This window comes from Salarias fasciatus, chromosome 2 (assembly GCF_902148845.1).
Source record: "Salarias fasciatus chromosome 2, fSalaFa1.1, whole genome shotgun sequence".
In the NCBI taxonomy this organism is placed as follows: Eukaryota; Metazoa; Chordata; class Actinopteri; order Blenniiformes; family Blenniidae; genus Salarias; species Salarias fasciatus.
Genome location: NC_043746.1, coordinates 9232159 through 9247985, shown reverse-complemented (window position 1 = coordinate 9247985; position 15827 = coordinate 9232159). Strand labels below are relative to the sequence as shown.

At 41.0% G+C, this 15827-nt stretch overlaps 1 protein-coding gene across 1 annotated transcript in view; it reads left to right on the top strand.

Annotated features, from left to right (window-relative positions):
• ctnna1 (catenin (cadherin-associated protein), alpha 1) overlaps positions 1 to 15827 on the top strand; it is a 78703-nt gene that overhangs the window by 41813 nt on the left and 21063 nt on the right. The window contains exons 8-13 of the mRNA XM_030101205.1: positions 4097 to 4177; positions 4351 to 4503; positions 10462 to 10554; positions 11875 to 12031; positions 12754 to 12954; positions 14422 to 14573. Coding sequence (XP_029957065.1) covers positions 4097 to 4177; positions 4351 to 4503; positions 10462 to 10554; positions 11875 to 12031; positions 12754 to 12954; positions 14422 to 14573 — 837 coding nt within the window. The remainder of the gene's footprint in view (positions 1 to 4096; positions 4178 to 4350; positions 4504 to 10461; positions 10555 to 11874; positions 12032 to 12753; positions 12955 to 14421; positions 14574 to 15827) is intronic.

Genomic DNA, 15827 nt, shown 5'->3' with positions numbered 1-15827 from the left:
CATGAGATTAGACTGGAAGCAGTCAGAGACTGGAGAAGGAAAATATTAAGCGTTGATGATATTTACTTTAATTTGTCACCTTCTTTTCTACTCGGGCATCTCAGATTTAAACTGAACCAGCAGTTACTGGAGCGTGGCACCACCAGATCAGCTTCATTCCAATGTAATCATTTGATTACACATCAGTGGAGTTGTTTAATGGGGGTTCTCAAGTATGGTTGGAGCTGTTAAGATTGATTGCATGGACTGAACACAAATGGTAACATTTCCAGTGTGCCCTTGGCAGCTGATGGCAGTGAACAGTATCAGAATTTTCACCGTTTCTATTTGAATATTGCAAAGCTATGTGTTGCATTAAAAGCCCCTGAAGTGTTGGTAGAACTCAGAAAATGTCGTCACAACCTGCTTTACTTTCAGCGACGGTGATCTGTCTGCACTGGTCTCTAAACATGTTATATTCTTTCTTTCTGTGCATTGTGATGATCTCCACCAAACATTTGGACTGTGAAACTTTGAGAGTAGGAGAAAAGCATGCAAAAACACGTGGACCTTCAGGGAATAGTCTATTATCTCTTCTCTCATTCTTTCTCCATCTCTCTCTTTCTCTGTGGGCAGTGTTTTGATTTTTCAAGTTGAAATTCAGGATTTTTAAAAAACAGAAGTAAGATGAAAAATGATGACTTGACACCCAATTATGTGTTGAGCTCAGATCATTTTCCACTTTTATTTTCTCTGAATTTCCCAAATAATTGAGCAGCCTTGTGATTTTGTGGGGAAAAAAAAATACTGTTCTTTCTATCTGTCCTAAGGGAGATGGATAGAAACTCACCTGAGTATCATAAAGGATGCCACAGAGAAACTGCCTTCATAAAAAGCACCTGAAGAAGTGCTTTAGAAGCCTCTGGTGTGGAAATGAAATATACGCTAAGCATGAATGAAATGGGATTGAAAGAGTAGGGGCAGAGCATGCTAAAGCCCTCACACAGCACTGCATCCAGCCGGCACAAAATCACAGGGGATTAGGGCTGTTGGAGCTCCCTGGCCCCTAACTATGTGCACAACCCCCCAATGGGCAAAGGGCAGTGGGGGATGGGGAAGGTCAGAGCCACAGCCATCTACGGTGTTATACCTCACTTGATTTACACATTACAAGAATGTGGGGAAACCCCCTCTTTGCCATTCCTGTTCATCTAGATTTGCGCAAACGCTATGATTCCTCTGTCACCGAGGCGTCTCTCACTCTTGTCTCCTGGCTCTGTTCATCTCTCCACCCTTCCTGAAACTTTCAGACTTTCCGCTCGTGCTTGAGCGGTTTGCGGAATGCGACTGAACATCTATCTCAGCTGGGTGCAGCGGTTCGGGTTTTGTCTACGGCAAAGCGCTCTTCTGTGCGGCTCCCACCTATAAGTGCTGCTTTGTGACAGTTCAACGGTACATAATTTACACGGTCAACCGAGTGGAGCAAAATTGTAACCTTTGATCAGCGCACTCTCCCTTTCAACTATGAAAATGACCGCACTTGCAAAGTGCGGTCATTGCTTTATTTAAATGTGTACTTGTGAGCACAGTAGTACCTGCGCCCTTTTATGCAGTTTTTTTTTTTACAAAGCGTGCTAGCTGGCAAATTCAAGGCCTGTGAATTCAAGACCAAACTGTTTTAAAAGCATTTTTGGCTGAGAAAATGCAGATCTGTGAAACGGCTGACCTGTGATGTCTCATAATCGCACTAGATCATGACACGGATTGAAATTGTCTATGAAATGCTGTAGTGAGGCATCTCCTACACAAAAAGCATCCTACAATTAGCAACTTACCTCTGTAGCATGACAATTAGCTAATGGAATGAAATATATAAAAAAAAATCTTCAGTTTTCCATATTATGCACAATTTTTAATGCTGTAAGCTGAAGTTAGTTAAAATGGAAATTAAAATTCAGCATTGCCACAAGTTCATTATTTCAGCAGCTGTTTTAAAAGACTCTAGCCAGTGTGATAAAGTAGTTCAATAAAAGATGATGTACCATGCACAACAGCATCCACAAAATGAACTGCACATAAAAGCATGGACATTTGAGATCGTTGTCAGGAATCTCAAGCGTTGGCTTTCCTGTAGGGCTTAGCGATATTGTCTCTCTATTTTAATCTTTTTCTTTTTAATGATGCCAGTCTTAAAGCATCTGTACTGAAAACAATAGAAAACCAGAGATTAGCCAAATGTTTCACTAACATACAGTATCTAATGCGATTAATTCCGATTAGTATTGAAAAATCTAATTCAGCGGTACAAGGAATAAAGAAAATCTAAAATAACAGTGAAGTAGTTTCAAGTCCTGAGTGTGATTGAAGGTATAAATACAGGACACAAGCTGACATTACCAACTCTGTGAAAATGAAGACGCACAGAAACGTAAACATAATCATAATCAAGTCATGATGCGTTGTGCATTTGCTATAGTTGTGTCATTAGTAACAATACTCAGCAATCAAAAGAAGAACACATGTTTATTTTTAATTTTTCTTTTGCTTTTATTTTAGAGCGACTAGCAGTGCAGTAGCCTGTGCAAACCTTAGGACATTGAACACCAAAGTTGAGAACACACGTCAGTTAGCGTTTCAGCATTTAGCCTATTATACACTTAACCATTGCCTTGCAGAGCATTGGTGCTTAAAAAACACATTTCATTAAATCGAAGTTTTGCAAATTACCAAATCTAAAGCCTGATATATTTGTTGCCAACAACTTGAGGCATATTGAAGTCATCTGGGTGGAATGCAAAAATGTTGTCATGGTAAGCAGAGGAACTGAAAGAGGAGGCCGTCTGCAGTTTAACATGCGTGCTCAGAACTCAGTCTATTGCATGCACTCCTCTGGCAGCGTTCCTCTTAGTCTTACTGCACAAAATGTGCAACTTTATTGGTATAAAAATAATAACTTGGTGTAAAGCAGCTTTTCCACATTTTCTTTCTCCTCTTTTGCATACGCTCTCTTAGGGTGAGTGTATGTGTCCGTTTATCTGTGTGTGTGTCTTGTTAATCTGTGTTTTCCATATTCTAGAAAAATTACAAAATCCTTTCCGTGGGATTTGAAACATTCCCATACAGACCTGATTTCTGTGCTTGTTGAAGCTCTGAGGGGTCATTGGAGTCACTCGTCGACGTATTTCGTGATCAATGTAATCGATGACGTTGACGTGACGCTCCAGCCCTGTTCTCCGCATGATTAATATCCAGTATTTATAAACAGATTGACCTCAAATGCAGTCAAGATGATTCTCTCCCGCCAAATCCACCCCCGTTTTCTAGTTGTTTTTTTCCCAGTGTGTATGCTACTGATTGCAAACTGTTGACTCCTGTTGTGTCCCCCGTTGACCTCTGTGTTGCGAGTTAGTAGATGAATCCAGTGTTTGTCAGAGGTCAGTAGGGCACTTTTGACAGCTGCTCTATGTAGAGTACAGCGGCTTCCAGTAAATAAAAGGATCAGCTGAGGATCAGCCGGGGTATCTGCAGAACACCAGCCGTGCTACAATTTACACAATACTTGTACTCTCAGCAACTTGGAACATACATATGAATGAGTAGCTGTTTGTGTCTGTCTGGTCATTTCCATAACACGCCCCTCTTGGGGTGGTTCCATACACATTAATCAGTAACAAAACAAAAAGTGCAGTAATGCTTACCTTCTGGCGCTTCGCTGCCTTACATCTTGACCATCTCAAGGAAGTTCTCCAAACAGACCTGTTTCATGAAGAAGCTTGTTTGAAGTCAAGTTTTTACTTAAGGGTGTAAAGTGAAGGGTGTGATGTGCATAGAAAGGATGTAGATCATTATGCTACAGTCTCACTCCTATTGAACACCTGGGGAGGGTTTTAGACTGACATGTTTGACAGCTCTTCCCACTCTCATCGTCGAAATGCCAAATCAGGAAATAACGTTCAGAATAATGGCGGCTCGCCTTCTATCAGATCTATATTGAGCTTGTTATGCTGCCATGTTTTGACTGAATGCCTTACTGTATGTTTTGATTGTTTGTGTGTGCTGCGAAGATAGATGTCACTGTGTCATAAGACTCATTTGTTCTTCATTTTGTTTGTTTCAGGCAGGAAGAAAGGACAGAAGTGATGCTCTGAACACAGCCATCGACAGGATGACAAAGAAGACCAGAGACCTTCGCAGACAGGTTTGTTTTGACCAGACTATGTTTTATTAATTCACAACAGCTTCCACCTGCTCGTCTGAAAACGTTTGCAGTCCTTCTGAGGTATCTCGAATGTCTGCAGGTTGTAAGGTCAACAGTCTGGGGCTCATTTGCACAGGAGTAAACGTTTTCTTTTTTAATTTCTCATTTCACAGCTGCGCAAGGCCGTGATGGACCACGTCTCTGACTCATTCCTGGAGACCAATGTTCCCCTCCTGGTCCTGATTGAAGCTGCCAAAAATGGCAACGAGAAAGAAGTGAAGGAGTACGCACAGGTGTTCCGTGAGCACGCCAACAAACTGATCGAGGTAATGTAAGCCGTTTAGTACTTTCAATCAAGTTCATTTTTTACTTTTCCATCTCGGTGATTTCTCTTAAAGATCCTAATTCCAGCCTCTTTTTTTCTATATCCGGCTCTGTTCTCAGATATGCCCTTGTTAGACAAACTGAGAACATCAGCGCCTCGAAAATACATGGCATCTCTGTCCCTAATGAAATCACGGCCATTAACTTATCAATTATTTACCACCGTGGTTGTCTTTGTACTTTAGTGTTTTTGTCTCAGGTGTGCACACAAAGTGCTTTTAAACAATGCTCACTCTCGTCTGACGCAGTGATCTAACAGTCATTTAGTTCAGCGATGAAAGCAGTCTTCAGAGCTGCCTCTGAGGTCCGCGACTACTCCTTCCCCACAGCAGCATGTCGCAACTCTCCGGTGCTTCTATACCATCCGCCACGTATGCATGGCAACTACATTTAAGCGGCAAAAGAAGGTAATGGATTTCGTTTGGCAACATGCTAACTGAAGCACAGATAGCGCTCATTAGTGGGGTTTTCTCTTCAATTTCTCTAATGCCTGTGTCAGAGCTTCATATGGTGACATTTGAAAGGGACTTTTCCCCAGTGGGCAGATGACCACGAGTGTAGCTGGATCAGTTAGCGCAGCCCGGCTGGGGCGGGATACGCAGTCACCAGGGAAACTGCTGAAGCATCAGAGAGAAACGGGGAATCATGCTGGGGAGTGGACCCTTCTGTATTTCCTCAAGGTCTAAGTGTCAGATGTGGCATTGGAGCATGTCATTGGAGGGCTTTGCTAATGCTGGAGACATGCGTCAACTTCCAGCAGTTGGGCAGAATTAGTGAAGAGCAGAATGTGCAGCTCCAGTTAGAAATGACTCATGTTTTTGAAGCATTTCTCACACATAAATATAAAAATATATATATTTTTTCACTTCCAATTCTTCGAATGCAGTTGGATGTAATAGAGTTCTTTTCCCCATGCACTTGGAAGATATTAGCATTTAAATATGCATGTTGTGTGACGTCCAGCCAAGCATAGAAGATAGACCCTAAAATTGCTTTGCAGCAGAAACAAACAGAGCAAACTGTACTCAATCAACCAAATACATCCCAGCAATACAACTGAAGCCAAATGAACAGCAATAAATATTCCCATGCCATTATTATAGTGAGTGATTGAGACAGTCGTCCCTATCATGACTTGAACAGGAATATTTTGCTCCCTCATTCTCCATGCCTTCAAAAGTCCCCATATCTGTGGAGCTGAGCTGCTTCTTCAGTTTAGCTGTTACTTAAATATTTATATGTAGTCATATGTTTCATCAGATTAAATTAGAACTGCATTTCTAAGCAGGTTCACAGTATAAGAGCATGAAGGAGTGGCCTGCTGCCAAAATTTGCTAACATTAAATTTTGATAACCGACTTGATGCCTAAATAGGGCTCACTTTGCCGTTTGAGTTGAAGTTAAACACTCACAAATGAATGTTGTCTCACACTCATTTGGAGTAACTAACCGTCACAGATATCGGCAGAGCAAACTGGAAACAGCATCATCAAGATAAACAGAACAAAGCAGCTTCGCTTCTTTCAACATGTCAACCTGAAAGTACAGTTCAGACTTGATTAGGTCCAAATCCTCCTGGTGGCTCGGTGTAATTGTACCCACTCAGTTGCATCGAATAAAACACCAGGTTTGAGCCCGTGTCATTCACTGTAGACACATGAAATGTTTTAGAAATCTTAATTTTTCTAAATCCTGAAAGCTTTTGTTCCTTTTAAAACACTTAGAGGCACAGTCGCTTCGAATTTTGTGTTACACAAAAGCACTTTTTAAATGACATCAAATTCATGGGCACATTGTGCATGTTCTATTGAAAGCTCCAGACAATAATAATGAGCCAGACAAGACATGCATGAAGACAGAAAGAAATACTTTAGGTGCCTCTACAATATGACTGAAATACATGGAAGGATTATAATCTATTGTGATGGAGAGATGGGAGCAGAAGGACAGTTACTCAGGTGAACGCGTTATTGTTCCCCTAAATTGGAACAAGCTAGACTTTTTGTGATGTGTATAAATCTACTCATTCGTCTTTTATTCCAGTAAGAGTGTCCAATGCTGTAGTTTATCTTTTTCCACCGTCTCTGCTGTTCAGCTCTACCTGATTATAATTCCCTAAAATACACAGTGAAATGCGGCGTCGTTTCTCAGGAGAAAATATCGGTGTAGAGCAAGCCGACATGGCTGCAGCCAGCTGAGCAAAAAGGCAATTTACAGTGGAAGTCGTGGCTTTCACCTCTGGCTGAAATGTGTGACATTTTACTGCTAAAGCATTGTGAAACTACGATACTGTAAGCTGCTCTGCCGAACGCTACAGATGCAAATGAGTGGAGCTGCAACATTCAGTGTGAGAACATGTTCAGTTCTCAGAAATATAAGAAATAAATGCCCTGTGCATGTAGGACACTCCCTGTTCAGAGTGGCAGGAGCAGCAGAACGCCACAGAGCTGAAGCTTTGTCCATGACGACATAAGACGTGCAAGTGTAGGCTGCTTTAAGGCAAATGGCCCATTAGCTCACACACATTTGTTTGAAAGCCACGTTATGACTGACCCATATTTCCAGAATGAAGGGAATAAAGAAATGGATTCAGTCTGACGTGGGAGGCTCACAGCCAAGCAAAGAGATGGCAGTGACATTAGAAAGGGGTGTAGATCACGTTATTTCCATAAGTCGGATGTTTGTTTGGAGAACACATTCTGTTTTAATGACGAACTTCGGAGTGAAAAGACCCAGTAAGTCATAGAGATGTGCAACGTGACAAGTGAAGAGGCAGAGCTCTACTTCCATGGACCACTGATCCAGCTGAATAATGGAATGAGCGATGGAAATGTCCAGAATTTACCGAGAGCTGGCTGCTTCAGTTTTATCTGTGTGATTGTTCGACTACTGTCCTAGTGTGGGCTCGAAAGGTGACACAGGCATATACATCATAATCTGTTGAAAATAATTAATTTTCTGATTCATAACTGGACAGAACACCATGAAAATGAAGACTTTTTCTGGTAAAATTAGACAAATGTCAGTGCATTTAACTCCCACCGAAATAACTATCATAACTATCATTTCTTCTCGGATAGTCATTGAGCCGCTGTAATAAAAACAATCACAATGTTGAATGGTTAATTTCATTATTATATTATACTCCTTAGTCTAGCCAGTTTAATTATTCTTACTCATTTCAAAGACTGCAGAATGGGTGACATCAAACTATGAGATGACCTCATGAAGGCATGGACTTTTTTGAGACACAGGCAGGCATGAACATGGATGTAACAATCAACGCTCTGTGTTCTTAGAATGTTTTTCAAAAAGTCTTGTTTCTATGACAACGTTCTGCAAACAATGCCCGTTTACACGTCAACAGCAGAAATGCTGAAAACAGTGTAGTTAGCGTGTTGGGCCACTAGTGGGTGCTGATGTTGATTTTGGTAATAAAATCACACGTGTGTAGAGAACAGTATGCTATAAACATTAACAATTTGAACATTAACAACACAGACATTCTTATGGACAGTCGACAAAGTTGGATTGTGATTATGAGTGACTGTAAAACTGCCAAAGTCCCAAGAGAGCCTGGACTGGGAGTCATAACGCCCTGGAAGCTGCCGTCACTGTTATTTTCCATCCACTCACCCAGGTGTAGAAGAACGTTTTACTGTAACTGTGCTGCACATGACCATCGACTCCAGAGATAGAGTTGGAGCTTCTTTGAAAAGTCCCACCATTTTCATAAAGTATTTCCATGCACTGTTGTCATGTAAATGGATACTCAATGGAACACAAGTTTTGCATTTTCTCTTGAAAACACTGTCGTTTAAACAGTCGTTATTCCCTTCAGACATCAGTACCTGTCACTAGCTTGTCACTGTTTATTGCATCTGACATTTTATTATCGCAGTCAAGTGTCTGTTCAGGTCCTCCTGTGTTATTACTCTAATAATGTGGGTCAGTATGGTTATTTAAATTTTTTGCTGTTTTATTAAACTTTGAGAGGAGTAGGTCTGTGTCTGTACACTAATCAAGCTGTTGCTGTGTTCCTCTGCAGAGAGTGAGGATTAAGCTGTGCATTATGGTGACTGTTTGCATAGACTGAGTGGCCTGACTCCCCTGACACTTTAAATGGCATGTACAGCACATTGCAAGTGGAGTAGTGTCTGCTGACTTGTGGGCAAATTTTCCATGTTTGTCTCCCCCCCCCTCCACTGTCCATTTATGCTGCCATGGCTGCTTTCCCAGCGGTTCTCACAGAGAGTTGGTAAAAGCTTATGTGAAATATCATGAAAGTAAAATGGCACATTTCTCCATAAAGTGCCAGTTTTTCTTTACGTAACCGTGGCTCTCACCCCTCCTCGCGGATTACTGAATGTTCTCCCCGTGGTCCCTGCATGTGTTTGCATAGTGATGTAGGATGTGTTTATATCAATGTTTCAGTGCTTCACCAGCACAGTGGAATAAGTGCTCCTCATCAGCAACGTTGCTCAGAAATTTGAGGTGGGGGGAAGGCATCTTCTTCAAGAGCCGAGGCTGAGGAGAAGATCTCACAGCGTCTCATCCGCTCAAGCAGCCAGTGAGGCATTCGAGCACCTTAATAGAAAAAGCCTTTTTTTTTCTCTCTCTTTTTTTAAGGAAGTGTTACTTGCATAGGTTTGTCCCACATTTCTGTGCTTTCATATCTGCTTGCTGAGATGTTCCTGTCCCACAGAGCAGTATATTTGAACAGGACTCAGATCATCATGTCGCCTGAAAATAAACCTGTTTTCCATTCCTGCCTCATAGAAAATATAATCACAGACTTCTTGGATGCAGATTTTATTAAAAACTCCTCTTTTTTTTACCGATATCTTCCACGTTGTCCCCGTCCAAGCTATGCTGTGAATGTGTTTGGCGTGAAAACTGACGATGCAGTATGTTTTGAATATGATGGTAAATCTAGGCTTTTGTTTACAGAATGTGCTAGTTTCCCTGGTTGTGCTGCTTCGTGACCCAGATCTCATTAATCACTTTGAAATATATAAAAATATTTCAAATTGATAGCTGAAGTATGCAGTTACAGCCCAAGCCTTTAAAAGAACATTCTTGTAGTCCTTGTCTCTGTGGCAGTGCTTTTTTTTCTCCCCCTTTTGTAATTGATTATGTTTCAGCACATATTCTGTTCATTGGATAATCCCACTTTGGCACAGCTCCTCATATCCCAGGCATTCTGTTTCAACATTGTTGCCAGCACATCCCAACCAACAAATGGGAATCTTCAAAGTCTCTGACCTAAATTTTTAGTGAATATGAGTTAGATGCATATTTTCACTCTGGGAGATGAAAGAATATCTTTCCAAATAATCATAGGGGAGCTTGATTTGTTGGTCAGTATGGGAAAATATACTCACAAACCATAAATGTTGGCAGCTGCGAGCAGGACTTGCTTAGCTCAGCAGCCCAGCTCTCATTCTGCTGCTCAGTTTTTGAAAGTGTCAGGGATATTTGCCTCCCTGGAAGCGTAATGGCAATCTGGCAGCCCAGTGATTTAGTCACTGAGAATAGCCACGTCGTTTTCCTTTACCAGCCACTATTTACATTTGACGAACCCTCCGATTATGACAGGTGACAAAATTACTGAAGTTTTATTTTATCTATTCTTTAACAGTCTTAGTTTTTGTTTTTCCCCTCTACCTTTTTCAGACGGCTTTTTAAACGAATCCTCAGCTGTGGGTTTGTATTCTTCAGGGATCGGTTGTGTTGCAGAGCTGCTCTATTTCTGATAGAGAATCCCTAAAACAGGCTATTATAATGAACTTATCTAAGTTTAATCATGTGTGCGTCTCTTACTTTTTTTTTTGTTTTCTGAATAAGTCTTGAGTTCCTGTTTGTGGCTGAAAAAATAGCTCTGTGTGTTTCTTGTTTAGGTGGCTAACCTGGCATGCTCCATTTCCAACAATGAGGAGGGAGTGAAGCTGGTCCGCATGGCAGCGTCTCAACTGGAAACTCTGTGTCCCCAGGTACTTACGCTTGCCTTGAACTTCCACCCAGCTCACTGATGGAGCACATCCTCTGAGCCAAGACCATTGTTCTTTTTCTCAGTGAACATTTCTATATTCTCATGTAGTTTTTTTTTTTTTTTTTTTATTCATGCACATAATGGATCATTAAAATTAGCTCTTCAAATGTCATTACTGCTCAGACCTGTGAACATAAGACTAGAGAGCAATCTCGCTCAAACATGTATTAGTGGCAAGAATCAACTGAATAATTAATCAAATTAGGGGCTTTTTGAATAATCAGTCAGATTTGAAGTGCATCTCAGTATTGGATGCAAGATATCAGTTCAAACAGATTTTAGCAGATAAGCGAGTCAATGAATCAACATGAGTTCTCACAACAAAATCACGTTGGTTTAATCTGTTTTTTTAACTTCCTGCATGATTAATTACAAGATAAGGGATGAACTTGATGTTAGTCATCCATGCTCGCTGCTACACATTTGGCACTGAGGTGATACAAAAGATGTAAATGGTTGCTTTGTTGTGTTAATTTGTTGTTTCTTGTTGTGTACTCATAAACACACTCCCATCTGACATTTCTTTAACCTGAAACTCTCCATTTACCGGGTCAAGAGATGCATGCTTCTCAGCATGTAACACTTGATTTGTTTGTCTAATGCATTGGCAAGTTGGCAACTTGAAAGTAACTCTCTCAGGTGCACTACTTAATGCTACATGTTTAAGTGTTACGTTAAAGTGCTATTAAATGTGTTAATTAGTTTTCAAGTGTTAATTTTCTCTGTGATTTAATGATCAAAATGCAGATAAAGCCCCAGCCTCACTGCTTTAAACATATTGCCCCATTTTGAGCATGCAATGACATCTAAAAGTTTAGTTTATACCTGTGCTCTTAACAGACCCGGGTTTGCTTGTGGATCTTTTGATCACTGAACCACCTTTTCACATGTGTTACCACACCAACTATCAGGCCCTCATCTGTACTTCAGGGCCATGCCAGCTCTCTCCACCATGCTGCTGCTGCTGCTGCTGCGGCTCCTTTTAATCTCATCTAATGACTTCCATTCATCCTGAGCTTTGATACTCACAGCTGTTACTTCCCCCCCCCCTTCCACAACAAGCAGCTCTTAGTTTTGTTCCATTCAGTTCTTCAAAACACGCCGTGTCTATAATCACTCCAAGGAGAGGATTTACTTCCTGATGCAATTTTAACATTAATGTGGGGGAATTGGAGGGTTTCGTGCAATCAACCTATGCTAATGTTGTGGCTGAAGGCTGTGTTGTAATTGAGCTTTAATGGTTGTAATTGGGTGATTGCAGGTGATTAATGCAGCGTTGGCCCTTGCTGCCAAGCCCAACAGTAAGGTGGCCCAGGACAATATGGATCTGTTCAAGGATCAGTGGGAGAAGCAGGTCCGCGTTCTCACTGATGCCGTCGATGACATAACATCGATTGACGACTTCCTCTGTGTGTCTGGTAAGTGCTGCGCATCAGTCATATAAGAGCAAGAATATTGCGTTGTAACTTAGGAAAGAGCTGCATTTTTTTCAGTCTCAAAATGTGAAAGTGGACGCTTGTCAATATTGACTCATAAAGAATTCAAGGCTGCTCTTCAGAGGAAGTTAAACTGCTTTTAAAGATCTGTGATTTGAGTACTTACTGGCACAAGCCATATGTCCCTTGCCTGATTGGGCTCCACAGATGAAAACACAGACGAATCAGCAGAACTACATCTTAAATTGACATCCTGTCACGTGTTAAAGCGCACAAATGGTTTGTCAGGCGTACCCTTAAAGAGTTCTCATTAAGCATTAAGCAGAGTGACTTCTCTCACCTCCAGCCAAGGACAGACTGTAATTTACACAGTGGACATTTGCATTTTACAGGCGCCCCATTAATAAGCAGTCTGAGAATTTGTCTTCAGCCCTCCCCACTCGATACTCAAGCCTCCCAGTGGCCTATTTAATTTTAGGACTGTGCAAACACAGATTGAAGGCTAAGAATTTCCTGGCTGTGCATTTTCTTGATGGTACTTTAATAAACATGTTTTTTTTTTTTTTCTATTTTGATTAAAGGATGTTGAGAATGTTAAAGGAACATCTCCAGTGAAAAGTCTCCCCATGCTGCCTAGTTGCTCACGCTATTTCAATCACGTGTGTGGTTAATAACAAATGTTACGCATCACTTCATGTGTTCAGAGAACCACATCCTGGAGGATGTAAACAAGTGTGTCATCGCGCTGCAAGAGAAAGATGTGGACGGTCTGGACCGCACCGCCGGGGCTATTCGAGGCCGTGCTGCCAGAGTTGTGCACGTGGTCACATCTGAGATGGACAATTATGAACCTGGAGTCTACACAGAGAAGGTCCTGGAGGCCACTAAACTCCTCACTGATACAGGTACGTGCTGGAGCGAAAGACACCCATGTAACATGCTGCTAATAAACTGTAAAGTATTAACAACTTGGACTTATATACTTTATCATTACTTAGGTTATGAATTATTGTGTTCCGTATTAAAGAGAATCTCTGCTTCTCTTCTTCCTGCACAGTGTTTGAAGTATTGTTCCATATAAAGTAACAACCCTGCTGTTGCTCCATGTTGTTTTCCAGTGAGGTGTTGAAAGGTTTCAACCATCAGTGTTGCTCAGGCTGTCGAGATGATCGTATCTAATTGTTTTGGACTTTTTTAGGACACTAATTTTTGTTGATTACTCATTCCGAATCAGCATGTATTCCATTTATCTGTGCACCTTTTCCTTTGAGGATGCGGTGCTGCGAGCCTTTCATACTTTTTACACTGAAATGTGCCTTTTTTGTTCGCCAAAATCCGACTCTTTACATTTTCACTCATGTCAATAAGTTTCATTCTATAATGCCAGTACTTGTATCAAATTCATTTTTCATTCAATAGAAGCTAAGGGAGACTCAGTCCTTTCTTTCAGGCATTCTGCTTTACGCGATCTCACATCACTTGTCAGCACAGCGGTCATTGTTCACTTGACAGATATAAATAAACATTATAAATCATGGTTTTATCGCATTTAAATAAGTTGGTCTGTTTGCCAAAGTGTTGCCATTAGCCAGCAAGTGTAATGTATGAGCTGTGGTAGCTCACAACTCTCGCAGACTAACAAGATGTCAGAGACATTTGTCTATTGTGGAATTTGAAAACGGCTCCAGGCTTGACTGTCCGCACATTACAGATCAACATTAAAGCAGGGCTTCATTGAAGGCTGACAAATTGGCAACTTTTGGAGATGAACAGTGTTTATTGATAGAGATTAAGCCCTTTAAAAACAGAACAAACCGAAGGTTTTTTTTTTGTTGTTGTTGTTGATGGTTTTAATTCCTGTTTTACCTAACATGTGTTCAGAATACATTTTAAAGTAAATGTTTACAGCTTCAAGTAATAACTCAATTTCACAACAACACTCTGGCCTCTTGGTGCTGAAAGCAAAAAGTATTGATCAATTTAAAACCAAAAGTTCTCTCCATGAACAGTTTTACTAGATGAATATTATGTTAGTGTAAATGGTGTTTGTTTATAGCCCTCTGCTGCAGATGATACATAATGCTGCAGTTGTTCACAAAACAAAAATATTTTTATGCTTTCTAAGTTTTTGCTTAAAAATTGAAATGAAAGTGTAATTGTTTTTTCTGAGACCACGTCAGTCTTTTCCTCAACCGGTCACACTTGTTTACAGCAAGTAGTTCTGTCTTAAACAGTCGGTGCATTCCGCTGCCTCGAGTTCTGATTGTTTTTGCTCTACCTTTTTCTTCTGTGTGGGGAGTGTGGTGACTCCTCGTTGACTTTTCTTTCTTTTCCCTCCTCTTCCCCTTCCCCTTGATCTCTCCTTCCTACAGTCATGCCACGGTTCACAGAGCAAGTGGAGTCTGCAGTGGAGGCCTTGAGTGCAAACCCCACGCAGCCCGTGGATGAGAATGAGTTCATCGACGCCTCCCGCCTGGTGTATGATGGCATCCGCGACATCCGTAAGGCTGTCCTCATGATCAGGGTAAACTCCTTTCATTCGTTTATTTTTTCAGTGCTCCTGCTTTTATAAAATCCCCGTTGATTAATAGCACATCTTCATTTTATTGCTTTTAAATCTTGAGATTCACCACGATGATGTTCCTCGACTTTTGTTGTGCTTTGTCGAACTACAGCTTAACCTCCTGAAAAGCTGGACAAATTGCATGTGGAGATTAAAAATCCCATTTGCCGTAAACTGCTGTTGTTGTATGCATTCTCCGATATACAGCGTTTTATTGTTCACAGCATCGTGAGAGTAGTTACTGTACTGTAATGTATTCTCAGGAACCTCTGCACCAGATGCTATTTTTAATGGTATGTGAGAAACCGAATATATGCTGTTAGGGAAGACTTGTGATTAACTTGTCTCAGGCAACATTCGACCTAATTGACCACACTCGCAATCTAGTGTAACAGCAGCCTTAGTTGTCTGTGGGTTAATGGCTTTTGCTTGAGCGGAAGCATAACGGAGACATATGGTAGTGGACTACAACTGAAGCGTTACCTAATTGACAATGAGCTGACAGCAAAACCCATCGCAGCTGTAAAGGCGAAGGAACGGATAGTTCCTAAAGATTTGTGGTACCACTCATTTTGATTACTTCCCATTGCTAGGTTTCTCCTATAAGTAGTAAGTTGATTTGTTTAAATGATCTCAGTCATGCGACAGTATCCAATTATGCATTTACGTCATTGGCTTGCAATGTTGCAGTTGGTTGTATTTTGCCTTCTTCTATTATGTTCAACACTTTAATCTTTTGAATTGGAATCATTAGTCTTGACAGCACATTCTGTTTTGACAGTGGTGCTCCAAAAGTGTTCCTTGGCTCTCGTTAATAATGCCGCTCAGACGTAGACAAAAACCAAATGAAAGACGGTCCATTATGCTGTATTTGCATTATAATAAGCAACGGACTTAAGAAGGAGGTTTTAATTAGCATTCTTGAGTTGGACTGCAAGCCTGAGAACTACATTCAATTTCCAGCTGCCCCAGCTCCACTCTTGTTATCCAGATTGATTAAGCTGTTAACGCTGGGCCTATGGGGTTGGCTGAGCGCTACCTGGCGGATGAGCGGGCGTGCGTCGATGCGCACGTGTGTTTAAACTGACACAGGATTTGCAAAGTGCTTACTTTAAATTATCTATCGTAGTGATTCTGTCATTAACTACTGGCTGCAGAGAGCTTTAATTTGAATTACATCTCTTATCTTTAAAAAAAAAAAAAATGGAGTTCTCA